We start from the raw sequence: 27,952 nt of genomic DNA on the forward strand, positions 1-27,952 counted from the left end.
GCAAACGGTTGCTTTGGCAACTGAATGGCATTTCAGGAACATATATCATGATCTAAAGAAAAGCAATAAGAGAGACATTCAGTATGAAATAAATATTAGGAAAGGTAAAGTTGGAGGTTTTTTGTGTGTTTAAAGAAGACATTCGTTGCCACACTAGCAGTGAAGAGAAACTAAATAATCACATTTTAAAAGATAAAAAACAGAAACTAGCAGAGTGAAAATAAAAATAAAAAGGTTTATCTATCTCATTCTGTTGTATTTCAATGGACCACGTTATTTTGTGCATACAAACACACAAGCACACATACAATGAAGAGCACTTGCAAGATCAAAGAATGCAGCTTAAACCTTTTTTTGTGTTTTTTATTCAACATTTCTTCAAAGGAATGTATTAGTTGTTTAACCCTTTTAAAAGGCATGTATGCAGGAGGGAAATCAAGAGAGGGGTCGTGGTGGTGCTGGGGGGGTGGACACAAAAAAGAAAACATCACACACAAACATGGTGCTTTACAAACGTCTGAACACATCACTGGAGAGGAATGGAGGTCTTTAAAATGGCCGCCACCCGCTGGCTATTGGCACAGAGAAACACGTACACACACTGAAGCGTTCTCTACAAAAATACACACTTTGTGGTTCGTCCCCGCTTTTGTCTGCGTACAGATTACTGGGCCCAGCGTTCGTGGCGAAAGCAAGTGCACAAAGAGCTGCTCAATGTAAATGACAGAAGTTGAAGCTTTTCTTGAGGCCAGATGTTCGATAAACAGGACCTAAAAAAGAGTCGGTGGTGGGCAGAGAGTGTCTAGCTGTTTCATCCAAACACAACAGTGTCTGCAAACACTCCCCTTCGCATCGGTCTGTCAATGAACGATGTCCGCGGCTTCCCGGTCGTGTGTTTTCAGACACACTGCACGCATACGCACACGTAACCCAAGTCCAGAGTGTTGTTTCTTTTCAACCGAAAATGATCGGAAATTGAACACTTAAATATGTATGAAACAGCCCACAAGTACAACAGTGCCGAACAAACGTAACACCTCCACATTTTAGGCAACTTTCGAAGATTTGAAGACAAAATCAACAAAATCCAAATTTTGTATGCAAGAGAAAACATCGATGTGACAAGAAAAACTATTTCTCACAGTCTTGATGCACCGGAGCGATACCAAACCAAATGTTTTTAAGAGACAAATATTTAAGCTTTCTATAGGCAGGTTGAAAACCTGAATCGATTGTTCAGTCTTAACATAGTCACAAAAACACATCTGCAAAGTAAGACTACCAACATTTTGGGGAATAAATGGCTTGTTATAAATTGTGTCTATGCACTGCAGTTTTCCACGATAAAACACGCATACAAACACATACCGTGACAATGGCAGTGCAACGAGACACAATCCGAGCTCTTGAGGCCCAGAAACATAGTCCATACAAGTACAAAATGCTTGAATTGAAAGGATGTGGTAGTGTCGAGCACATATTTAAACAAAGGAACTAACCTTCAAACGTAAGCCGTGTCTATTATAATTTATGTGGCTTTAACCTTAAACAAGATAGTTGAGAAAACATTTTTCCAAACGCATTTTGGAACACAAGAACACTTAAAACCGAACTTGAGGAGTGCCAGTGTTAATGTACTTGCATAGAGTATGTTTCAGGCCCACGAACAATTTTCATTGGCACTAAAAGAGTATTATAAGTGAGAGAGAAAGGAGAGATAGCGTGTGAAAGAGTAGCTAATTACAGTATTTTTACGGAAACTAGCATATATGGCCAATCAGAATGGCTTTTGATTGTGTATTCGGTTTGCACGTGTGTGCGCGAGATGAAAAGCGCTCTCTTTACAAGAGCTTTTTTGTGTGCCATTGAATCTCTCTCCGAGCGAGCGTCTGCATAATATCGAGACGTTTTCCGAGATCCTCGAGAATTTGAAATGAGTCTTGAAATATTTCCACTTCACTTCACGTGAACAAAAGAATAGCACTGCTTGTCTATAAAAGAGGAATTCTGTGTGTCCATCTATCCTGTTGTCCATCTGAGAGAATCGTCTTCTTTCTTCCCTCTCATCCGACTCTCTTTTCCTACCTCAGAACACAGCCGCTCACATCTGCCTCCTTCACCGCTTCAGACGAGCTTTTCCATGAGTTTATTAAAAACCTTTCCCATCTCTCGCTCTCTCTTTCTCTCGCACTCCATCCTGCTTCAGGCTTCTTTCATCCCCCTCCCGTCTCTCCCTCCCCTATTTTTTGTCTTTAAATGTGCGATTCTTTCATAGTTTTACTCTTTCTAGAAGTTTCGTGCTCATCCGTTTTCGCTGCCTATCAGGCGGTGTACATATCCTTTTTATTGAACCCCATCCATTTCTTTTTGTTCAAAAAAACGCATCTTAAAAAATAAGAATAAAAAAAACCTCTCGGATTGTTCTACCTCAACACGTTCACAAACGAGGTCTAGCTTCAAAACTACTTCAGAGTACAAGGAGCTATAAAAATATATGTGTAGAGCGGAGGAGACTCCTGGGAAAGAGAAGAATCGGGTGGAAAACAGAACCAAACAAACTCGGTTTCTGCAACAGAATGAAAGTATTAAATTAATTTACAACTCAAAAGGGAAAGAAACGAGGTCGACATGTCGATAAAAAAAAAGAAGAAAGAAATTAGGCCTAGCAAAGGAACTGTGTAACTTTACATGAACATTTTCTAAAAATTATTTTACTGAGTATTCATATATAATAATAATCTATGTGTTTGAAAGCAATAAAAAAACATTTTTGATGTTCGCTCATATTTTATGTTTTGGTTTTGAAACAGTCTAACAATCAAGCGCCCATATTCACGCTAACACATACACTGTACTCAGACACACACTCATCCACACAGACACTCGCAAGTTTTACTGAAGCTCACCAGCAGTGTCGGAATATTTATCCTACACACTCACAAAATACACAAGTTATTAAAATATACAAGATTCTCCAAGCCACTGCAACTCCACCAATCAAACACATGGGGGTCCACACATCACGTGACTGGAGCCCTGTGCGACGATTGGCTAAATCAATGGCCCCTCCCCCTTACAGAGGAGTAGTAACACAAACTAGACTGCTATTTGTGAGTAAATGTAGCATTCAAGGTCAAAGTTCAAAATGTTTTCGAGGTTTGGACAAGTTGAGTGTTCGTTTTTTCGTATTTTTGCGAGTACATCAGAAAAGACAGTTTTGACGCTTGTGCTCCATTGAAACTAGGAGTTTATATGTTTTTTTTTTCAGTTGGCTGAATCCCTCCAAGAGGTCTTCTCTAGCTTTAAGAACTTTTCCCGGTGGGATGTCAGAGAGGAGGAGGCCCTCGCATCAGGACATCCTCTCTCTAACAGAAGGCCGAAGGTTGGGGGACTTGTAAGGAATGATAACACACACCCGGCCCCAAACAGTCACTATATGGGAGAAATGTGTATGAAGGTAAAAGGATCTGATCTACAGGGACTACCGCAGTCACGTGGAGGACTGCGGCGGCGGGGCGGGATTTAGGTAGTAGTTAAGGTTGGTGTGGTCATCGTAGTTGTCGCTTAGGTCGTCTCCGGTTCTCATACTTTGTAGTAGATGTTGGCCGGACTCTGAGGGGGCATCTCCTGTACGATGTAGACCGGATGACCATAGTCCCCGCTGACTTTCTCGTAGTGGGGGCAGTAGGCGGAGTCAGAAGTCCGCAGAGGGATGATGATGTCGCTAGGCTCTGATCCGTTGTTGTTGCCACTTCCTCCGCCCCCACCACAGCCTCGCTTGGGCGAGGTCAAGGACGAGAGGGAGAGGGGAGGGTGGTGCGATTCTGAATGTTTGGCATGTCGTCGTCGGTAACACACCACGCAGATGACGGCAGTGACGAGAAGGAGGAAGGCAGAACCTCCGGCGGCCCCTGCGATAACCGCGATGTTGGAGGGAGGGAGAGGGCCGTTCTCTCCACCCGGTCCTCTTGAGGGAATTCGGGGATGTGTGTTGTTTCCAGTACCTGCAAAACAGAGAGACGATTTGTTTTACAAATGGAAAAGTTTACCATTTGTGAATCACCAAAGAGACCATTAAGCACGTATTAAATGCATGAAGATTCTCAATATTTGGATGTATGGATGTCTCCACTAGGCTATTACAGTTCAGAAGTCCAATGGATTTTATTAGAGAAACTTTTCAAAGTCTTGCACTTGGCCATTAGTGAGATGACCACCTTTAACCTGTTCCCGTATTGGAGCGTGAACCCAGAGGACCGGCCTTTGACACATACATGAGTATTTGTCGGATGTATTGAGTTCATTAGTGCCGCCTCATCCTGCCCTCCAACATCGCCTCACTTCATTTATCTCCCCATCCTATGTCCTAGTTAATGTCTTTAACCAATCAAATGGAACAAATGAAATGGGGCCAGTCATCTAGCAATTTGATTTCACTTGTTCATGTCCTTAACCGATCAAATTGAACCAATTAGAGCCCTGTTCACTAAAACTGTCAGAAATTTGAATAAAAGTTGGAAGACATTGTAGACTGGTGGACTTTTCTACGAACTCACTGACCAGATCACACTGGCTCAGCTCACACTAGTCAAGGTGGATTGGGTTTCGGCAAACATGCGTGTTTTGGCACACGTGTAAAATACACACGGCTTAAAGCCGTGGTCTGCCACACGAGTGGATACTGTGGTCTGGCAATGGAGACGTGAACCAGGATCAGCAAACCGTAGCGTAAAAAAATAAAGATTAGGAGATAGAGGAAGTGAGGTGAGACTTTGTTCAGTGTTTAGACAGCTTTAAAGCCGGTGAAACAAAATAAAACATATTTAGGAACGGTCCAGATGTGATCTAACATTTTTTGTTACCAAATTAAAAACATTTTTGCTGGGTTGCAATAATATTCTAAATTTCTTCACTGTTTTACATTAAAATAAATCCTAAATTCATAATAATGAGGCTACGGTGGACAATTTAAGATAAACAGAGAAATGTCATAGAACTACAACTTTCACAGCTTCAATAGTTTTTGCTTATTTAAGCTGTAAAGGTCCAATGTGCACATTTTTGGATGATCTATTGCCAGAAATGAAAATATAATATACACAACTATGTCTTCAGAGGTGTGTAAAGACCTTACATAATGAAGCGTTATGCTTTTATCACCGTAGAATGAGCTATTTCTATCTACATACACCGCGGGTCCCCTTGCATGGAATTCGCCATGTTGTTTCTACAGTAGCCCTAAATGGACAAGCTGCTCTACAGAGCGTGTTTCGTAAATGCGTAATGTCCTTCGGCTAAGAAGTGAAAACGTGCAGACATCTTAGTCCTAGGTCTGCCACCGTAGTGCTTCGCAAGGGAGGGGTGGCGTGACAACCTCACTGCTAGATGCTGCTCCATTTCATACACTGGACCTTGTGTTTAGGACACATAAAGAGAGAGAAATTAGCTCTAAACATTATTTTTCCTATAATAAAAACGTCATAAATATTTTCACATGTTAACCTGAGCTATGGTTAATGTGCTACAGCGTTACAAACTAGAACTGCTAGAACTGTGTATTTTAGCCTCTTATATGAACAACAGCTGAGCAGAAAGAGCATTTTAATAGATGTGGGATCTATGAGGCTATATTAGTCATTTATCTTTACATAACAGGATTATGGAGTGTGGGAGGCATTTCGCAGGGGAAATGAAAGCCAATCTAAACGCTGTGGTTTGATTGAGCTCTTCAACATGATGTACAAAACCTCCAATACAGATGTGCTCGGTAACCGCAGCATGGTCAATATTACAAGTGGGTTATCGTGCTATAATACTTCATATTATTAAAGCTATAGTTCACCGAAGAATAAATATTATCTCATCATTTATGTAATGTTGTTCCAAACCCCTCAGACTTTCTTCTGTGGAACATAAACAGAGAAATTCGGGGGAACGCTCACACTGTTGTTTCCATACATAACACCGTGTGTCATTGACGGGTCTCAGTGAGCCGTTTTTAAACATGTACATGTGCCAGTGAGATTTGAGAGCTGGAGTAAAAGGGTTTTAGTGAATGAATTTGATTTCAGGCTTATCCTTATATAAATGTATCATATGATGGAGGCAGGAGACTCGGAATATGTTGTGTTCCAGTAACTGGTCACGGTTCTTTGTTATATTAAGTTGAACATTAATAGCGTACACTTCTGTGTTTCAAGGAAGAAAGTCAAACTATTTCTTTTTGGAGACAAACTGTCTCATTGGTATTCGGAATGTATAATGGCTTCATTGCACATTACATGCAAGACCTAAAACAAATGACCATTGTGCTAACTTGTGGAACCAGCTGATGTTTCAGTGTGTGTGTGTATATAAGTGTGTGCTGTTCTGATCTCCACGGGAGACAACGAGAGCCCCCGGCGAGCACCGGAACGGGCGGAAATACAGGGATCTGTCTGCAGGCGTTCTCAATTGGCCCATCATTATTCTTGACACAATTCCTCTCGTTTCCTTTCTCCATCCCTCTCTCTTCCTCCACCTCCTCCTTCGCTCCGTGTCTCAATGACTGTCCGGGTTATTGTGCTCGTAATGACCTGCAGCACCCCTCCAACCCACCTCCACCTCCCTCACCCCATCCTATCTCTCAAACATCTTCTTTTCTCTAAATTTGATTGTGAACCTCAGATATAAAATGAGCTGATTTCTTTATTTTGCGTATGCACGTATGTCAAAGAAATGACACAAGCCACCCGTTTCAAACCCCCAGACGTCACACCCGAGCAAACAGTGAACCTGAGTAATTTTCGTATTCTACAATAATCTCGCTCCTCCCCCCCCACCAATTTTCTGTGTCTTTCTTCCTCTCAGGACCGACTAAACCCGGACCGCTAAACTAATAAGTCTCAGTAACGGCGGCTCTCTCCTCCTCTCATTCTTTATCTTTCCCCGTGCGGCCATTACCCCACCGCACTGCCTCCAGCTCACGGCCCCCGGGCCTCCGAAGAAGACGCAGAATGGGCGAAAAGAGATATAAAAGAAGGAGCATGAGTAGAAAACAAACAGAAGGGTGGAATATATCAAAAAGAAGCAGAGCGCCAAGACGGCTGTTTGTCTCCATCCATCTGTCGTTTCCTTCCCTTGTTCCTTCGGTTAGTTCAGTTCTGTCTTTAATGTTCTGTCTGTTTAGGATGAAACATTTATGTCCTCGACTGATACTGTAGGAAGCTGTGAATACCTGAATTCGGGTTGTTGATACGGCCCGCTGAGTCAGGTTTGGGGGACTTGGGTGGGAGGCCATATGGATCTAAGGACAAACAAGAGGGATGGTTTAGTTATAATGATGGTTTAGTTCACAACATTGAAAGAGCAAACAGCATTTGTTACGCAACTTGGAAACAAATTTGTCGACATTTATTTCAAGGGTCTAATAAAGGTGTAAAAGGGTCATGAAAACTCGATTTGGTGCAAGAAAGTCAACCTTCAGGAAAAACTCTCAAATATGAACTCTTTGAAAGGATTCATAATGCTGTCAGGGGCCCTCGCTGGTGATGCTGAGATGATGTAATCATTACGCACGCTTAGAAAGATTTTTCATATACGCAGACAGCCACCTCTAAGCTTATAGCTAGCTGCCACGCTTGTCAAAATGCCATGACAGCCTGTGTGTGTGCAGACGTATCTCATCAGAAATCTCTGACCGAAACGGCTTTTATTTAGATGACAAACAAAACAGACGTGACCTTTCAGCCACACAGCAGATAACAACTAGAGTGAGAGACAGCCAGACAGCGAAAGACCCACACACACGGAGCAAGCGAGCGAGCGAGCGAGAGAGACAGTGTTGTCAATAATAGTCAAAAAAATTCGAATTCATAACTCAGGATGGGAAAAGGCGTCAGCGAGGGAAGAAAAACAATAAAATGCTTTATAGTCTTTGAGATGGGGTGAATCCACTCGCATTCAACAGTGTAGAAGCGATTGTGTGATCGGTATAACTGATAATGACTCGACACACACTAGACAGATACGAGTGTGTGTGTGTGTGTGTGTGTGTGTGTGTGTGTACAGTTATGGCTCATGGAGTTGTGTGCACAGTCTGTTGGGATTCACTTGCCGCTGTTTCCTGCGTTTCGTTTAATAATGAAAACTAACAGGGCCGACAGTGTTTGTGTGCTAACAAAAGCTATTGGTCATGAGGCTGGTCATGTGTGCCACTAAAAGAAACTCTTTACTGAGCCTGTTTCAGCAAATCCAACATCCGTAACTGTTTTAGGTGACCGACCCTCTGGCTTTGTCTGCTGCCAAGTGTGTGTGTTTGTGTTTGTGTGTTACTCACTCTGTCCCACTTTCAGCACAACCTTCATGCCCTGTGTAGCACAAACTCCTCCTCTCATGCTCTCCAGCCCCGGACGGGTCCCATCTGAAGTAGCTGTAAAAGAAAGATTTCTGATTACTTATTATTTCATACACATATTGGAGGGGCTGTTCACAATGGTGTTCTCTCATATATATAAAGAGTTCAGATCATAGCCCGGGCTTAGTGGTTAGTTCACATGCTTTGACATATTGAGCCGTAGTGCTCAGGTGGGAACGCAAGTTTCTCAATCCCTTAATCTTTGAATAAAGGCCAAAATGTTTGCAACGGATACTGATTTAGCTCGAACTGTGCCGTACTCTGCTGTTTTCTGTGAAAAAGTATGTAAAACACTACGCTAAACCTTGTAAACAGACACATGACCTCATCACTTTGCATGTTAAATTCAGCAAGTGAAGTGCGGTTATTGCCTTATTATTTTGCCTTTTTTTCCCAGTCATGTGTAAAAACAGCATTCGAGCATCAAATCAGATGATGATGTAAACGTGTAACATGCTTTTTAAAGGAATTGAGGCAGTTCATTGCATTAATAGAACCATTTACTGTATATTTAGGTACATTTCCATCATCGTGTATGCATGGGATATAGAAAGTAAAGCATACATAAGTTGCATACTGTACATGGTGTGCATACTGCAACAACTGCACTTCTAGTAGGGCAGCATGCCGTTGCATATGCCCACAGACTCACACGGCTGAGTTAATCTGGTATTGTAGCAATAATAATTCCCACTGACATTCTGCACAGATATTTGATCTAATATGGATTAACGCATACAAATGTCACCGCACCACGGTACAGTCCTAATGAGGCCTAATTTCCAGTCCCAGAGGAGGTCATTTAACATCCAACATCTCCTAAAAACTGCATCCATCGCTCAAACACACACTCACTCCAGGACCCATTTTCATTTCCTTCACAAATACTGACAGGATCCCGATAAATTATACTGAGGACCTACATGGGTCTATGTGAACCAGCAATGGGCGCTCCTGATATGAAGTGGGCTACAGGTGGACATCATGCGACATGTATGTGGGCGGGAGCAGAGAGCGGCTGGTTTCATGTGGGCCAGACACAGAACAGGACAGCTTGTCCTTGGTAATATGGTCTGGCCGTCTTAAATGAGAGAGCGAGAGTGAGAGAGAGAGAGAGAGAGAGATAATGACCTGATGTAAGTGAGAGTGCCAGATCTTATTTACTGAGGGATGGCGTGAGAGACAGAAATGAAATGGAAGTGAGACACACACACACCTCCGTTTTAACCCTTGTGTAATGTCCTTCTTTTTTTATTCCTTTATGTTGATCTGTCGCTCTCGGTTGGTCTTAACTGGACTTTTGTACGGCATGTCTTTATTTTACAAAAACAAAACACCAATCGGCAGCAGAATTTAAACCAACATATTTCGAGACATTTTAAAGACGGAAAGAAAGAGCAAGAGAGTACAACGAGTGACACTGATGGTCTTTGACAAGCTGTTGCTCACGTGATTGAGAAGAGAGGTGATAAGAAGTGATGGACAGACCTTAAGTGTGAGTGGACAACACAAAACAGACTGGAAGAGAAAGAGAGAGTCTTAAAGGGGTCATATGACACGGCTAAAACGAATATTATCGTTATTTAAATGTAATGCAATGTGTTTACACGATTCAAGGTTCAATAACACTGTATTTTCCACATACAGTGCATGTTTGTATCTCCACTTGCCTCTCTGAGATTGTTTACAAAGCTCATCGCTCAAGGTGTGCTACGATTGGCCAATTAACCAGTGCGTAGTGATTGGTTGAATCCTGCACGCGTGTGACGAAATAGTAACGCCTCTTACCATATTTGGAACATCAGGTTCCAAAGCAGTTATACGGCCACCTTACTTGCGTATGAATTTGGGCGGTCTTAGTGAAATCATACCACGAACTAACGTGGATTTCTGGAGGTGTGGTAAAACAAGGCGTTTCAGGCAGATTTGGTTGAGCATTCGATTTTAGATGGAACGCATCTTTTGTTCCGACACTTAAATCGTTGCAATTTTGCAATTCTAATACGTAAGACACAGAAAAACATGCATTCGCACCATATGACCCCATTAACATTTAGAAATACCGCAAGATCTTCGAGTGAAAAAGACAAGAAAACTACTGTATGAGAAGCAAATCTGTACTGTAGCTCTCCTTATAGAAAAATGAGAGAGAAAAGACAGGGTGAGCGCGAGGAAGAGAGGAAGGAAGATGCCAGGATGAGTAATTGAGACAATGATGAGCAGTGATAGAGGAACGAGGAGAAATGGAGGATGGCGTCCACAGAGGGAGCTTCTCTACTGTCCCAAAAACAACAAGAGCTGAATGAAACAGACAGCAGAAGAAATGAAGAACCATTTCAGTCATTCGTTCTTCGAAATACACAGCAACCTACATGAGCACACAAATCTCAGACAAGCCCATTTCATTTACATCAGAGCATGTCTGTGAGCGTGTGCGTTTGTACCCCTTTGCCCAGGATAAGAATAAAATCCTGCATTGCTCTTGTGTTAAAATAGAGTGAGCCGCTGAGTGTCAAAAAGATTCAAGAGAGAAGACCTGATAAAAAAGACAGAAGTATCAGGGCCAAAAGAGCAATTTAGTGAACAAAACAGCAAACAAATGGAGCTGAGGAGGCTGTGTGTGTGCGTGTCTCCCACGCATGTGTTTATGTTAAGGGGTTCTGGGATGCCTCTTGTCACACTAATGACGGTGATAAAGCGTAAGTCAGTCAGACGTGTGTGTGTGTGTGTGTGTGTGTGTGTGTGTGTTATGTGTGGGCACTATCCCACGGCTATGGCAGTTCTTTTATGTGTGTGTGTATTTATAAGAATAAGAGAAAGCTGTGTGCATTTGTCCTTAATGTATGTGTAGCAATGCAGTCTGTAATAAATATAAAAAATATTTTTTCAAACAATTGGCTTTTTACCTCATATGTTACATTTATATAAATATCATCACCATATGTAATATTGAACTTGTCTCTCAATGTGTAAAAGAAATGTTTTGCAGTAAGTTTACAGTGCAAGCTATCAGCCAGTCAAGTTCAAAATATACAAATGTCACATTGACAAGATTGTAACACCCCATTAGAGTGAGATAGATAGTACTGTTTAACAACCCTGTCTGTGCAAAATATATTTCATCATTTAACTTGCGTCATGAGCAAAAATAAAATATTTTCCCTTTGGTGTGCACGTATAGTTGCCACCTACAGACAAATATGTTAATGTACCTGGAAAAGTGATCCTCCTCTGAAGGAAAATCTATACATTTTCACATATCAGATTACAAACATTACCATAACATTTACATGTACTGTATGCATGTGGGATACAGTATTTTAAGTCATAGTTCACCCAACAATAAAAATGCTGTTACCATTTACTAACTCTGTTGTCAACCTGTATGACCTTGTTTCTTTCGCAGAACCCAAAAGAAGATATTTTGAAGAATGTATGTAAATTGTGACTTGCATTGGTTTTATGTGCATACAACGGAAGTGAATGGGTGCCGGCGGTATTCGGTTACCAACTTTCTTCAAAATATCTTCTCCTGTGTTCTGCAGAAGAAGAAAGTCAAACAGGTTTGAAATGTAAATGCTTACAGAATGTTCATTTTTGTGTGAACTTATACTTTAATGTATAAGTTTTCAGCATTCCTGGATCAGTATGTTACACTCTGAAAGGGGTGGTGCAACTTTGTGTCATGCATTCTGTCTTCTTTATGGGGTTAAACCTGTTGTCTTTTCTCATGCTCAACATATTAAGTAGTATTTCTGTGCTCAATACACTCCCCCAGTGTTCGTACAGGTTTCGAAACGTTTTTTTAGAACATGAAAAATCGTTAGGTAACAACTTTTCTTAGTCGCTTACTGGACAATTCTCCCTTGAAAAAGCACACGGCATGCCCCCCCACACGCATCGCATGAAATAATCATACAGCTGTATCTGTCTTTTATAAATGTGATCAAACTAAAGACTCGCGGATATTTGAAGGGTGTGATACTATTCTGTCAGTACTCAAGATTAACATGAGATATAAAGAAACTGTTTGAGTTAGGGCCGCTTTAAAAATAAAGGTGCTTAAAAGAACCATCTCTTTCTTACTTTTTTATGATCTGAACCTTTTTTGCCACAAAGAACGTAAAACTGAAAGGTTCTTCAGATGTTAAAGGTTCTTTATGGAACCAAAGGGTTCTTCTGTGGCATCGAAGAACCTTTTGAACCACCTTTTTCAAGAGTGTACCCATGCCAGGATTAAACCCATTACAGTGGGACATGAACACTAAAAATAAACATTACGCTAAAATACGTTTTGTGTTACATAGAATAAGTTCAAACTCAGTGTGTGGACTGTTTGTGTGAAATACGATGTGTTTTTCCAGTACGGAACTGGACTGTGAACTAAAATCGGGACTGCTCTCCTCAGCCAACTATTTCGCCCGTTGGCTCACACTTCATATTTCCTGAAACGAAATAAGACTCGGTAATTCAGAAGTAACACGTTGGTACGGTTGATTTAAGCCATTAACTGAGCTCTTATAAACAATTAAGAGAGTGCTGACAGCTATAGGAGAGAGGCATTGGAGAACGAGCAAAAAGATTAATAAGGCTTACAGCCGACGTAATTACACAATTATAATGTTTTCCTTAAATGCTATGTTCCTGCGAGGTGGAATTGAAGCTTGTAACCGTTGAAACACGAGAAAATGGTTGCTTATGGAGAAATTTATGTAGGTTTTGAAAGCACATTGGTAAATGTTTTTGTCCCAATGTTTGTGGACAGTCACAATTGTGAGGTTATATAGAGTAAAGGCACAACAGGCTGAGAACACTGTTCTCTGTAGACGACTCATGATGTAATATATCCTGCAGGACTTTGCTTACATTATGAAGTTGTATTCATTACGTACATGTGTAATATAGAAGCTCATTGGAAAGCCTACAGGCTAACATTAGACCGCGTGTGTGAGCGTGCACAACCAGGACAGATTAAGGACTCTCTTGAGGCAGGTATGAGTATATCACACTGACAGTCTTGGCAATGGTGCATAATTGCAGCTCATAACATCCCAGATGAAAACTCGCATACACACAATGTAACACTAGAACACAGATGTCAAAACCAAATATGTTTAAAACATAAATGACATATGAGAATGTATATTTAATAGCCTCCCCCCCCTACGTGCGCACACAGATGCGAGCACTCTCCGAGGTCGATCTTTTCTATGTGCTCAATGACATTTTCATTTTTTAGCCAGTTATTCATGTTTCTATCCATCCAAACAAATTATGGTGTCCCTCTTTCGACCCCCGGGGCCGGCACATGGCTGCCAGTTTTCCTCAGAGGGGCCAGGCCACAGACAAGCAAGAAACACGGAATACACGAAAGCAGACCCTTACAGTCACTCAATGCGAAACATGCATGTTATCCAATTCGGATTCCTTCGGTATTGCGCCGTCTCGCTCTTTAAGAGTGCGGAAACACTTCTTTTGTAGATATGAACTGCATACAATCAGGTTGTCGTGAACCCAAACGAATTATACAGAGCTTCTCTGTTAAAAACGATTCCTTGACTAGTCATTTGGAAAACCCACCAGTTGATTTGTTGAAATTAAAATCATGTTCTTTTCTAAACTGGCGTTGTAGCCCATTAAAGCTGTGTTACTATAAATGTGTCTTATGGTGGAGTATTCTGAGTTGACTGGCACTGAAGTCATACCAGACGGGATTAAAAACCACTACAGAGACTTTAACCCACCTGACCTCTTAACCATTCCATCTTAAATATACCCCCGGCTGCCAGCTCATCAGTCTGTATGAGTAAACCCACTACACAAATAAAAAGTCCACAGAGCAAGTGTCCAAGAGAAGGAAGCAGCTTATAAGAGCAGAGGTCAGTAAGAGAGAGAGAGAGAGAGAGAGAGAGAGAGAGAGAGAGAGAGAGAGAGAGAGAGAGAGAGAGAGAGAGAGAGAGAGAGAGAGAGAGAGATTATCTGAGAAATCTCTCATCCTTTTATCTGAGATAAGGTGGATATGAGTTTAAATGAGTCTGGAAATAAGAACATAAACAAATAAAACATCTGGTGGCTCGTGTAATGAGATCAGGCAGCTTTAATCCTATTTAGGCTGTTAAATCAAGCTGGACTTTACATCAGCTGTGGATCTACTGTATTGAATATACAATCTCTAAATGCATTTCATTAGATATATATAAAGTAACAGAACAAAGTTTAAATCTGAGAGAACTTTGAGAAGAAGCAGCCCTGGTGCAGGAGTTACACATTGAACGCTGGTGCTTATGTGAACAGTATATTGTTATACAATCATTTCCTAATGATTTTCAGTCTATACACTTCCACTATACATCTATGAAACAATAGGCAAACAATGAAACGTCAATGAGCAAATGCACATGGAAACAGATAAAGCATTTTGCAATACTACTTCTTCACAAGTGAAGATTATGTGAAATTGGTTGGGTGCTTATTAAACAAATAGTTCATTTAAAAATGAAAGTTGCCGCCCCATGTGTATGAGTTTCTTTCTTTACTGAACACAAACAAAGACGTAAAAAAATATGCCATTTTTTATGTCCTCCCTGTTGATAAAAACAGCATATGCAAACCAGCTACCATGCTTCAAAACCCACCTAACCGGCATATGCTAGTTTTTTTCAACAGGGCTTGGAGAAAATGGCTTTTTCAAAACAAATAGTACAAATAATACAAGTACATATACGTGGCTTAACATATGGTGGCATAAAGATAACAATAAACCTCATTGGTTCTTCACTATCTTGTGACTAGCAGTCATATCATATTTAGTCACGAATCACAGAAGAACCAATAAAACAGAGGCCTTATTTGATTTAAGATTTGTTTTAGTATACAGTATGGGTGGCATGATGAATTTTCATGTGTGCTCCTGTAGCTCAACTGGTATCATGTTGCGTCAGCCGCGGTTTGAATCCCACTGAAAAAACACACTCAAAAAAAGTTATAGCATGAACGTGCCTTTGTAAGTGACTTTGGATAAAAGCATCCGCAAAATGCATAAATCTAAGTGAGTAATAATAATGTTCTGAAATTGTAATGAATTTACCTGAGAGGATTTTCATGAAATTATCTCCTTTTGGTGTTTTAAGAAAAAAAGTAAGTCATACGTGTTTGGAACAACATAATTAAATATAGAATTTTGTATTATGGCTTTGAGCTCCTTTAAGCAATATACATATGAATGAATAAGTGCTACCAAAAGATCCAGACACATCGCACTTTCTAAAAGCCCCATATCTCCGTGACTGCGGGTGAAGCAGTGCATGAGATTTGCAGCTCTGCAGGATACTCGGGTCGCACCGGGTTACGGTGCGGGTTACTGAGTGCTGTAAGGACGTCACAGCTCTTTCGTAATTTTGACAAAGTGACGGACTGGCGGTGAGGAGATGTGGGTCAGAATAGAGGAAGGACATCCAACCTAACTGGGTCATGGCTGTGGGCAACAGTGTTTGAGTGCAGTGTGTGTGTGTGTTTACACATGCGGATGAGTGTGCATCCATTCTGTGCATACTGAAGTTTGTGTCTGGATATCTCTGTTAAACTGTCTGGGTTCAGTTCAAACTGGATGACTCATATTTGTATGAACCTAAACCGCCAATGAATTTTAATTAAAGAAAGAAATGAGAAAGACGGCATTTAACATTCTACGCTTGTTTCTGCGCAGCCAGATCTTTATAATATGCAGACACAAGGACAAAAGTGTGTGTTGTACAGTATGATAAATGCTAAAGATGTATACGTGTGATCTAGATATCTATATGTCCTCTGCACGCACATCTTTATCCCCCCGTTTCTTCCCTTCACTCGTTCTGTTGATCGTTTTTTGAGTGGATGCCCCTTTTAGCTCAGTGTCCATTTTAAAGTTGTTTTAGTTTAGCCTCTCGCCACCCAAGGGAAAAGCACAAACACATTTCCACACCTTTCAAGTCATCCCTTGAGTAAAACTCAATCTCTTTCTTCCTCCCATCTAGGAGCAGACAGGTTGATGACATAATCAGCCTCCGCTCCACCCTGACCCACCGCTCCGCACACTTGTCCGCTTGCTAAATTAGTTTACCCGCACGAAACACAACATTGACGCGCTGCTGACGCAACGCCGCCACAACATTTGTTTGCCCTCTGGACAACTTTTACTTGAAGAGCGGAGACGAACAAGTTGTCGAGGTGAAGGACAAAAGTGTGTTTGCCGAGAGAGGGAGAAGGATGAAATGAAAAGCGGGAAGTGGGTCAATGGTCTGAAGGGAGGATGGAGATGGCATTCAGTGAAAGAAAGTGAGAGGGAGAAAGAAGGAGAGATAAAGAGGAGGGGGTTGCTATATAAGGAAAGAAGCCGGAGAGTGAGAGACCGAGAAAATATGAGAAAAACAAAGGAGTTCGGGAAGAAGGATTCTTGCGGACTCTGAATTTCTGGGTCATATCAAAGCCAAACGGCAAACAAGAGAGAGTTTGGCCGAAAACGCATGCGGAGACAGCTAAAGTGGTCTCAGTGTGTATTGAACGGAGTGGAACCTCTTAAAGACTGTAATCACATTTCACTGTCGTTTTAATTACAGGTTCTAATGAAAGGAAGCAGAACACTGTAAGTACACTGACAGCAATGTGTGTGTCTGCGTGCCTGCGTGTGCCTATAAGCCAAACACGGAACAAGGTCTCTAAACACACACACAGAAAGAAAACACTTTTGCAAGTCTTCAATTCACTTTGGCCCTTCTGTTTGACAGAGCAGCCAGAACAGCACATACACACACACACACGCCAACATCTGGAGTACTTTAGGGCTGGACAGATTCAAGGGCCAACCATAATTCACTGACCGTGCGTGCATATGTGTGTGGAGAGAGAGAGAAAGAGAGAGACAAAATGGTCGCCCTCTCTTATGCTTTCCCTTCAAAATTTGAGTATGCAAAATGTGCACAACGGCAAATATTAATATCAACTGGGGAAAAAAAGTCTGAGGGATGAAATGACATGCGGAAAAAGAGAACGAGATGAAAACGGAGAGATGGGGAAACGGGAGAAACATGGGAGGTTGCAGGTTGAAATAATGCATCGTGACATCTGTGCCTGCACAGGGCTCCAGGGATTGACGGAGGGGGAATGAAAAAGAGGGAGATGGACAGAAAAGATCAGTGAAAATAGAGATGATGGATTGTGAGAAAGGTGATAAGTGCGATATGCGTGTATATTGGTTTGTATAAGAACATTTGTTTAATGAAGGTTTGTTTGTTTGGTCTGTAGATTGGTATGTGTGAGTGTGCGTGCTTTCTGGTGTCTGTTTGTTCTACGAAATAGAGGAAGAGGGTTTGGATGACTGGAAGGAGACGGGTTGGAATAGTTTGAGTGTGTGAGAGACAGACAGACAGAAAGAGAGTGGATGATTTTTGCTCGGTTTGTTAAATCACTTACTCAAGCTTTTCCAAAGCCGTGTTGTTTTTAAAGGGGTATTTCACCCAAAATGTAATTGTTTTACTCACCGAAAAAAAAATCCTATTTGTATATAGAGTTTATTCTTTCAGAATAATGTAGACGGAGTGGTAATACCACGTATCCTTGGTCTTCCGAGCTTTAGAATAGGAGTGAATAATAGACGAGATTTTGAAGCTCCAGAAAGTTCACCCATCGATCAAAGAACTGCTCCACGCACCTCCGTCGGGTTAATACAGATATTTTAAAGTGAATCGATGCGTTTGTTAAAGCGAAATATCCATATTGGCAACTTTATTAACGATAATGTCTAACTTCCGTTATCTGTGAAGGATGGCGTTCCCCCAAATGACGCGGGCATTTCGTAAGTGCCAGTGATAAGCTTAAGAAATGCCCGCGGCATTTTGGGGGAACGCCATCCTCTCAAGCAAACGTGGCTGAGGACCAACGCAACTACAATTGAAATGTGTCAGCGTGTGCTGGTTTGAACCAAATGTCGCCACAAAGATACATTTTAAACAGCTTGAAAATGAACTAGGTTCTTCCTAGTTGAGTCATTTACGAATGAGTTTGCGAATCGGATCACCTAAAACATTGAAAGGGTCGACTCGCGAATCGCCCTACACCCTGGGAAACAGGTTCTGGCACAGCTCTTTCATACCGTTTCTTTTTCCGTTCATTTTCCTCGCCCGATTCTAGACCCGTCGAGTTTGAGAGCAGGCTGTTCGCTTGCGAGAAGACGCTAGATGAACACACACACAGTCGCTGGCCCCCATTATCTGAGGCAGCTTTGTGTTCCGAGTGTAGGGCACAGGGATTAAGGCGGATCTATAACCGTGAATGGAGGAGTGTTGGGTTCCTCTCTCCCACAGAATTAATTACCCTAATTAGACTCCTTAATTGCATGCATTACAATTCTGGTTTCAGAGGGGAGGAACAGACTCCACACACATTGAGCAGAAGGTGCGGTGGCACAAACCCAGCTGAGACTCCATCTTCTGCATCTTCTATTCCATATTAATAAGCTTGTTCACACAGCTGTAAATATATGGATGCAATATTAGCACTCAAAAGAGCTCATTAGTCGGTAGAAGAGCCTATTAACCCACAGGACAGGACGCACTGCGGCGATGTCTTGTTTTTAAATGCTGGTTGATCTAATCCGCCCCGTCTGAGGTGACATTAGGGTTCCGTGATTCGATTTTCATATTTTCTTTCATTTGCTTACACGGCAGACAGCTTTGGTCATCACAACAGACACGGGACTCATGCGACAGGTCTTTTCAATGTCAATTACACGACCCCTTTGTTTCCAAGTGACAAAAAAAGATAGTCAAGTAGTAGTCAAACGTGTTGTTGGTCATGTTGCTTGTAAGAAAGTCTGCACCGTGGCAGAAAATCACCAGTGCATTTTCCCTTTATTTTACGGGCATTTCCGTTAATGCCCGTAAATCTAATTTAATGCCGTGCAAAATATAAATTACAGGTCAAACAACTGTAAAAAGTGAATACGGAAAATTCCTTCATATTAATACAGAATATTGTGTCTAGATTTTTTTAGATTGTGCACTTTGCTGTAACTGTAATGGAAATAGTGTCAGCCACACACAGCACACCTACACCACAGATCATCTGAAGCTTTCCTGACCTACCAGGCAACCTAGTTAGATGTCTCAAAGAATTTGGCAATATTCAGGGTGTTTAGAAATTCTTAGCCTCCTAAAATGTGCTTCTGTGGATGAAGTATTTACTGGATTGACAGGCTTCATAACAGCAAAGAAATGCGCCAAAGCACATCTGTATGTTTCGCTCTGCTCTCTGGGTTATATTTGATTTTGACTTCCCGTCTAAGTGGGCGATACTTGGCTATGATACTTGAATAAGAGTCAAACACACTTTACGCCAACAGTCACAAGTCTAGCCATGGGAGCGAAGACTTTCATGATCAAACGGGAGTGACTTCCCACACTTGCAGTGTAACTGATTATTACGTTCGAGTTCAAGTTGTCTTGCATCACTTGCTCTCAGTGTAGACATGGTATAATACCGCCGGAGAACTCTGAACCTGTTATCAGCGAGCTTTACAAAACGGTTCCAAAGCGGCAGAGAAACGATTAGTTACAGATACAAACACACATACGCACAAGCTTGAAAACGCCAGTGTGGTTTTGCGCTTTTAATGATTATTAAAATCTTGGCAAGGCAGTCTGCGTGCTTGGTGAATTATGGCTTTGGCATCAAGCACGGCAGAATGAAAAATCTGCCAAAATGGAAAAAAGGGACCAAAACGTGAAAGAAATAAAGACAGACGTCAGCAAAGGTCAGACGAGGAAAGAATCTCCTCTGTGCTGGATACACTAGCATTAAAGAAAATAAATAAACGGAGATTAAAGATTTATCTAAGTGACAGATGAGTGGATGAAGATCTGGAGGGAAATGGAACAACAAATGAGAGCCGATTGAAGGCAGCCAAATGAACAGTTAGATGAATACGTCCACAGAGGGTGCGTGTGTGTGCCACAAAAAGCGATTGAGAATCAGATATTTTTTTAAATACTTATAGAAATTTTGCAATTATGAAAGTAATTTTTTTTATTATTTTAGAGCCTTAAGATATTTGTGAAGTTCTATACTGTTAATTCTTTTTTATTGTACTGAAATACTTAAAAAGTGTCATATGCATTGCACCTCCTTTGAATCGGTCTAAGACAAAACAGATCAATAAAAGCAAAGAGATCAATTAACACACACATTTGCCTTTGCAGCATTTTAGTTTTGACTATCTGTCAAACTTAAAGGTCCATTAAAATGATGTATTTATACCTCAAATTCATATGTTTGCCATTTCGTGTCACTATAAACAAAATGAACCCCAGGGTGTAGTCAAATTCATGAATGAATGACTCTCATGAGCGGGTTCTTATGAGAAGACTCACAAATGAATCAACCACAAAGCAGCTCCCACAAAAGTGCTCATAAAAACATGGACTTCTGAAATGAAACCTGATGCAGAACTGTTACATTTCTTCCCGTTCCCCTCCCGAGTGTGTGTTTAAATACATTTTTGATTTTATAAAGAATTTTCTCCATTTTCTAACCACCCCTTCGGTGAGTTTTAGTGACACGATACGCTGTCTCTTCTCCCCTCCAGATATCTTGTGGACAACTGGCCAACCCCAATCCCACCTCAACCCTTTAATCTCCCTCCACACACAGTAAACATCCTCTTTGCAGGCTAAAGTCCTGTTTACTCAAAAAGTGTGTGTGTTTGATGAATAGATGATCTAGGGAGATTTACAACGTAAGCCTGTGTGTGATTTTTTGGGTGTGTGTGGTGATCGTGTGATAGGATCAGTGTTTCGTGTGTGTGTTTGTATAAGTCTGTGTGAGAATGAATGCCAGAAGGATAATTTACACACACACACACACACACACGGCATTGGTCTGGCAGCTGCGTGTGTGTGCTCCCTGTTCATTATTGCTATTAACGGGTCATGTTTGCGTGATCTTGCACATCAAATTGCAGCTATGTAGTTGTGTTGCTGCATTTGACTCAATGAGGTGATGTCAAAGGTCAATGGCATGGTGTGCCTTGGATAAGTCCAGCACCCCCACACCCACCCTTCCCGGGAAACACATCCCTCCACAAGTGGTTCCTCAGCAGAAAGAGGCACAATGTCGGCTTTGTCTGCAACTGCAGAGAGAGAGCAGAGGCTGTTTGTGTGTGTGTGTGTGTTAAATGAATCACACATAGCTAACTAGTTGGAATCCAATTAGTGTTTTTTCTGTCTGACCTTTTGGGAGTATCTGCCCTATCCATCCACGCACAAACACACACATTTACACACACAGACGCACACACAGTAAATTACTCATTACTGCAAAAAAGTAGCACTATGACACATTGCCATCACACAGGGCACATACTCACTTTCATGCACACACGGCGGCACTATGTGTTCTGTGACCTAAATTGGATGCAAACAGTCACGTTCTCTTATTCACACTTAACTAAGATACTCTTCATCCATTTCTCTAAATCATCTCCATCTCTCTGTCTCCCACAACTGATGCTACAATGTTTGTTTACCAAACTTGTGCACACACACACGCACGCACGCACGCTATGTGTAGTCCCATTCATTAGTCTGTGTGTTTGTGCGCGCGTGTCACATCACTTTTATTTAACATGATTTGATCAGTCATTCTGTCAGGCTCGGTCAACGTGCCATCGCATGTTCATCTGTATTTGCGTTGGTTTCCTCACAAGATACTCCTCAAATGTTTATAGCCATTCTGGTCAACATTCTGGGAACGGTATTGCTCTTTCTTCGCTGGCACCAAGTGCTCTGATTGGCTAAAACTGTGATCCAATCAGCTCACAGAAGCCAGATGTGCACCGATAAAACTCGGCCAAAAACCGCTGGCAGAACATACAGGTTGTTGGCAAGAGTAAAGCTCTCTCTCCATAGGCAAATCTCTCTCTGTTTCTCGGTTACTTCTCATTTCCCTGGTGTTTGTGGTTAGCTTTTGTCTCGGTAAGAAGGAAAAACTTCAGTCGGGGGCTTTAAAACGTTCAAATATTCATCAAACATTGATCTCTTGAAATCCCTCGCTGCCCTTTGCTCTTCGACCGCCCCTCCGTCTCTTTTCTTCTCTTAGTGTCCTTCCTTTTCTGTGTCTTTGTATGTCAATTCTCAAGTAAAAAACGCTTTATTTGTTAAAAGATATGGTACCATACATTTCACAAACGCTCACAACATGTCGCAGCACACGTGTGAACATGATTCAGATTTCGACATCTGTGTGTTTTTGAGCTGCTGTTTGATAAAGAAACAGCGAAAATCGAGTCCGTCCATCTGGTTCTCTCGTTCTCTCATCCTCTTTTCCTCTTCAGTTTGAGTGACAGTTAGCCATCTGTCTCTGTCCACTGCCACAGCAATGCCATGCCGATAAGGAGCCCAGAGCAGCTCCGCAGTCAGGTACCCCAAATCCCTCATGCTGACTGACAGCGACGAGTCTATGTGTGTGTGTGTGTGTGTGTGTGTGTGTGTGTGTGTGTGTGTGTGTGTGTGTGTGTGTTCGTGAGCAACTCTGGTGTAGGACAGATACTGGAATCACTGCAAAGCGAAGAGAGTTCTTATTTAAAGAAACAGTTCACCCAAAATGACAACTCTGTCAAGATTTATTCAGCCTCGTGTCATACAAGACTCGTCGGACAGTTGTACAACATATCTCAAAACAAAATATGCCAAATGTGAATGTGTGTATGGATGACATTCAAGAGCTACAATTGATACCCTTCAAAATGTTTCCTTTTTGTTTCCCAGAAGATAGAAAAGCATGAGGACATGAGGTTGAACATTTTTACATTTTGGGTGAATTGTTCTTGTGTGTGTGTGTGTGTGTGTGTGTGTGTGTGTGTGTGTGTGTGTGTGTGTGTGTGTGTAAACACTGTTACACACTGACCTAAGGGCGTCTTTATGACCTCTGTGATAATTAGACAAGAAGATTGCAGCAGCCATAATGACCTGTCTCTCTCTCTCTCTCTCTCTCTCTCTCAATCACTCTCATTCTCTCTTTCATGAATCACTCTTGTTCCAGCTCATTTAAGCTATTCTGAATAAATGAACACATGTTAAGGTAGGTTAATTACTACCATTCTCCCTAAGGTGCAAGTCTCCAATGTACACATTGCCTCACACACACACACATGCTTCAACACAAGTGCATGAAGCTGTCAGAATCCATCACACACATAAGAAATCAAATGTCCGCTCTGTCATAAAATCGATCATAAGCCGGTCATCACAGAGGCTGTAGAGATACACACAACTGCACACACACAATAGTATTGCAAATCAAACATACACTATGTGCACATACACATAAAGTCTAAATTAAATCCTAAAATCATCTTCCGTCATTTTTCAGATTTCTCTGCATCCACAGCTGTTTGTTGGTTTTTCGCTCTCGTCCTCTGCTCTGCAGTGTGTGTGCCTCTGACCTTGTGTTCGAGGACTGGCGCAGGCTGTCGATCGATTCGTCTGGTCTGTTGGAGCAATGATAAAGCTCGTGTATGTGCGTGTCAGTGACGCCTGCGTTAAAGCATCACAGAACACGGAAAGGGTCCGGATTCCACCTGACAACCACATACCGGCAAACTCGCTCGTTTGCCCATTAAGGAGCCAGTGGAAGGTGAAGAAACTCGTGGTTTGATTCTTATCATGGAGACATGGTGTCTGGGAGACCTGCGACTGCTAATATTAGAGTCGGCCCACCCGTCACACCTTCACACATACTTATAACACTCATACGCACACACTCTCTCTTTGCATGCCATACTCGAGCGCAAAAATATAAGCGCAGGGTCATGAGTGCCAACTGCTGTTGAATGTTTTATTTGAAAAGTCTCTGATAAGACCTTTTTTTATCTGTTTTCTGAAAGATATGCACTGAAAAAATGTATAATTCTCATCTCTCACATGCTTTCACAGATATTTATTACAGATTTTTTCCCTCGTTTTATAGAAATTATGATTTTTAATACTGACATGATGTGTTATTTGACACTGCACATTATTCCAAAAACAATCATTTAGTGTCTTTGGAATAATGTTCCTTGTCTCTGGAAAACATAGCAAACATGCCAAACATGTTTGAAGTCTATTGCATGTTATGGGTTTAAGCATGTTGGGGCATCTGCTACTGAACATCCGGCGCTCTTCTGTTTCTAATCTTTTTTGTCAAGTGTTGATGTTGACAGACTTCCGCTTGAGTTGGCCTCTATCCCTCCACGCTACCGTGCGTTGTTTTAAAAACAACCCGTAGTAACGCGACCCAAATCGAGATGGTTCCATTCGATAAACTCACAATCAGCCAAATCCTGACGGAGGACCATCACTTCATTGAGAACGCACTAGCCTGAATTAAAAACAAACCCAAAATATCCCCCTTGGTAAAATACCATCATGCAATTCGTTCCCACAGCATGGAAAAAACAATTAAAACAATAAACAAGAGAGGACGCCGAATAAATGTACAAAGCCTGACATAATAAACACAAGCGCACTTGCACGTCTTTGAGTCCATGACAATCAAAACATTCTTGCAGAAACGAAAAGTCAAAATAATCAAATGTTTTGATGTGCGTCAGTGAGTCGTAATGACAAGCATATGAACACTCACCGATGATGAAATAGTCCTGATTTGTTTTAAATTCGTGGCCCCACAGGTTGGGCGAGTACTCCTGAAACTTGATAGTGAAACGCATGTCGCTGTTGGGTTTATCGCAGGTGAGGAGCAGGTTGGGAGCACCAGTCACTTCACACCTGTCCGCCTGGTCCCGTGACGACACCAGGTATAGTTTATAGTACTCGTATTCTGCGGGGGCTCGTGGACCCGGGGGCTCTGATGCTGGACAGATGAGGTCCAAGCGGTCGCCGATCTGAGGGTAGAGGATGTAACCCTCATCGGCACTAAACCTGGATAGGAAACAAAAAATGATTGCAATTAAAAACAAATATACTACGACCATGAAATACCTGACACATATTTTGGTTATATGCGTAGCGTAATAAGATAGTAACATTGAAATACTGGCTATAAGGATAGTGCCTTTTAAAGGTAAAAACATGCTGCTAACTCTATTTTACATACTAGTTATACATTTAGTATTAGTAATAATATTGTTCAAGTGGCCGTTATTGCCGCTATACACTTTTGTAATAAAAACAATCAATATTGTGGATGAAAACAGATTCGCCAGGTATGTTTAATGACACACCTGAGCTTGTTTGTGTTTGACAAAGTCGACACTTCCAGGCAGTTTTATCTGCAATTGTATTGTTGTGCAGTAATGAGAAGCGCAGAAGATTATGCGTGATAAATTATCCTAATCTAGCCCTGACAGACCTGAATTTTTAAAGTCGTAATTTCTTTTTTATAGATTTAACAAAGCAAAATCGAAATCTTTCCAAGTACCTGGAACCTACTTAAGCGCCCCCTGGGGTTTGCGTACCTCACTCCAATAAATCATGTTTAGCTTCTCTACGGGTAAAAACTGACGCTCTTCGTTTGTATTCATTCATCTTTCAACATCGTATCTCTCTTCCTGTTTATTCAACCATCTAATGAAAGTGCTTTGCACTGTAATTCATCTAAAGGTGCCGAGACTTCAAGGTTTTGTGGCAGAAATATATTTTGTTCTTGTGTCTTCAACAAGTGTCTCTAATGAGAATGAATGGGATCCAAATCCCACCCGGAGCCTTGTGTTTCTGAAGGGAAACTGTGTCAGATCAAAGCGAATCAAAGAAGCTTCCAGTTTCCAGGAGAATTTGGCTGTTGCGGAATCCTTGGGAGTTTCCTTTGAATTCTTTCTATGTAAACAAATGACTGAGCGTCTCGCGGACGCTAATTACCATTTTATCATCGTCTCTGAACAGCCAGCCACACCAACGGCTATTTATATGTAAACAAATTAAGGCAGCTGGGCTTGTTTTTTTACGGCATCATGTTTACATGTGAATAGAAATGCCTGAGAGTTTCGCGAAATGATGGGCGGATCCATTTACAAATCGCGTCTTTTACCACACAGGCTAACCTAAGGCATGTTTGTTAACGCTAGTTACTTTACTTGTGTGAGGAAAAGACTGCTGTGTGCGTGTGGCATTCCTCTGAGAGAACTGTTTCCTGTCCTTGCTACACAAGTTCAGAAGGTTATCAGGAGCTCTTACAATGAAGAGCACAGACACTCAACACACACTTCACGTACTACAATTAGACTGACCGACACTTAACACACGCGCACGCGCGCACACACACATGCACATATCAGTATATATCGCATCACCCAAAACAAAACACAGACACACACCGTTGCTAAGGGTTTTTGCTGGCAGTTAGACAATCAACGGTGTAAAAAAGCGCACAAGGAAACTCATGAACAAAAAGTTCCAAAACATCCTGTAGATGCAAAAGATGCTTTTGCATACACATGCTCTTTTTGTGAGGTAGATTTTTGTCTGTTGTTCGATGGCAGACCCCGTCACAGTAGACTTGGTTTGAAGAATGGAAAGCAGAGCGAGAGAGAGACAGAGAGGTGTTGCGGATCACAGGACAGAATGAAAGGGGAGGATGAGAGATAAAATAGCTTACGAAACCCAAAGAAAAGAGTAAACACAGGACAACAATGACGAAAGGAAAAACAGGTGGTGAGAGAAAAAAGAATGCAAGAAAGCGAGAAAGAAATGCGGGAGATAATGGAGGCGCTCGTTCAGTGCTGGCCGGCCTGTTGACATGGTCACGCTGGTCGGCTGTAACCCACTGAACTCTCTGCTGAGAGCCGGAGCGCGAAGTCGAATAAAACTCTCCTTTATCGCCACATTCGCACCTTCTCTCTCCGTCCCTCCCTCTCACGCCCTCTGTGACAGAACAATATTAAGTCATACTCACGTTGACTCCTACGATACACACACAGGTCTACACTGCGAGCGAGAGGTGTGACGGGACCAGATCTCAAAATGTATCTTAAATCTTTGTGAAAGCGATAGTTCACCCAAAAGGTTGTCCTCATTTACTCGCCCTCTTGTCATTTCAAACCTGTATGACTTTCTTTCTTTGCAGAACAAGAAGACATAAAAATGGCCCCCATTCTCTTGCATTAGTTTTCTGTCCATAAGTGAATGGACGTCAGTGCTGTTCTGTTGACAACTTTCTCCAAAATATCTTCTCATCGGGAAGAGCATGGTGCTAACAACGCCGAGGTCATGGGTTCGATCCCAGGAGATTGCACATACTTAGAAACAAATGTTAAGTATAATGTAATTTGGATATAAGCGTCTGCCAAACGAATAAATGTAAATGACAGTTTTTGGGTGAACTATCACTTTAAATGCAGCTCATTCCATTAGAATTGAAAGTCTGAGTTATACAATTAATGAACTGCTATTCATGCTACATGTTTGAAACTTGCAGGTTTGGGAATTATAAGCCTCAAAATATACTATTACCCAATACAAACAGATAAACGCTTCAAGCTACGCAAGCTCAAATTATATAATAATTATAATTGTAATTCTTTGTGTTGCCACA

At 41.5% G+C, this 27,952-nt stretch overlaps 1 protein-coding gene across 1 annotated transcript in view; it reads right to left on the minus strand.

Moving 5' to 3' along the window:
* Positions 1-368: 368 nt before the first annotated feature.
* Positions 369-27,952, minus strand: part of efnb3b (ephrin-B3b) — a 56,258-nt gene continuing 28,674 nt past the window's right edge. Inside the window, exons 2-5 of the mRNA XM_079467685.1 lie at positions 25,049-25,344; positions 8,318-8,410; positions 7,217-7,285; positions 369-4,004 (exon numbers count right to left, since the gene is read on the minus strand). Coding sequence (XP_079323811.1) covers positions 3,583-4,004; positions 7,217-7,285; positions 8,318-8,410; positions 25,049-25,344 — 880 coding nt within the window. The 3' untranslated portion in view covers positions 369-3,582. The remainder of the gene's footprint in view (positions 4,005-7,216; positions 7,286-8,317; positions 8,411-25,048; positions 25,345-27,952) is intronic.

The sequence above is a fragment of the Barbatula barbatula genome (genome assembly GCF_947034865.1).
Source record: "Barbatula barbatula genome assembly, chromosome: 1".
In the NCBI taxonomy this organism is placed as follows: Eukaryota; Metazoa; Chordata; class Actinopteri; order Cypriniformes; family Nemacheilidae; genus Barbatula; species Barbatula barbatula.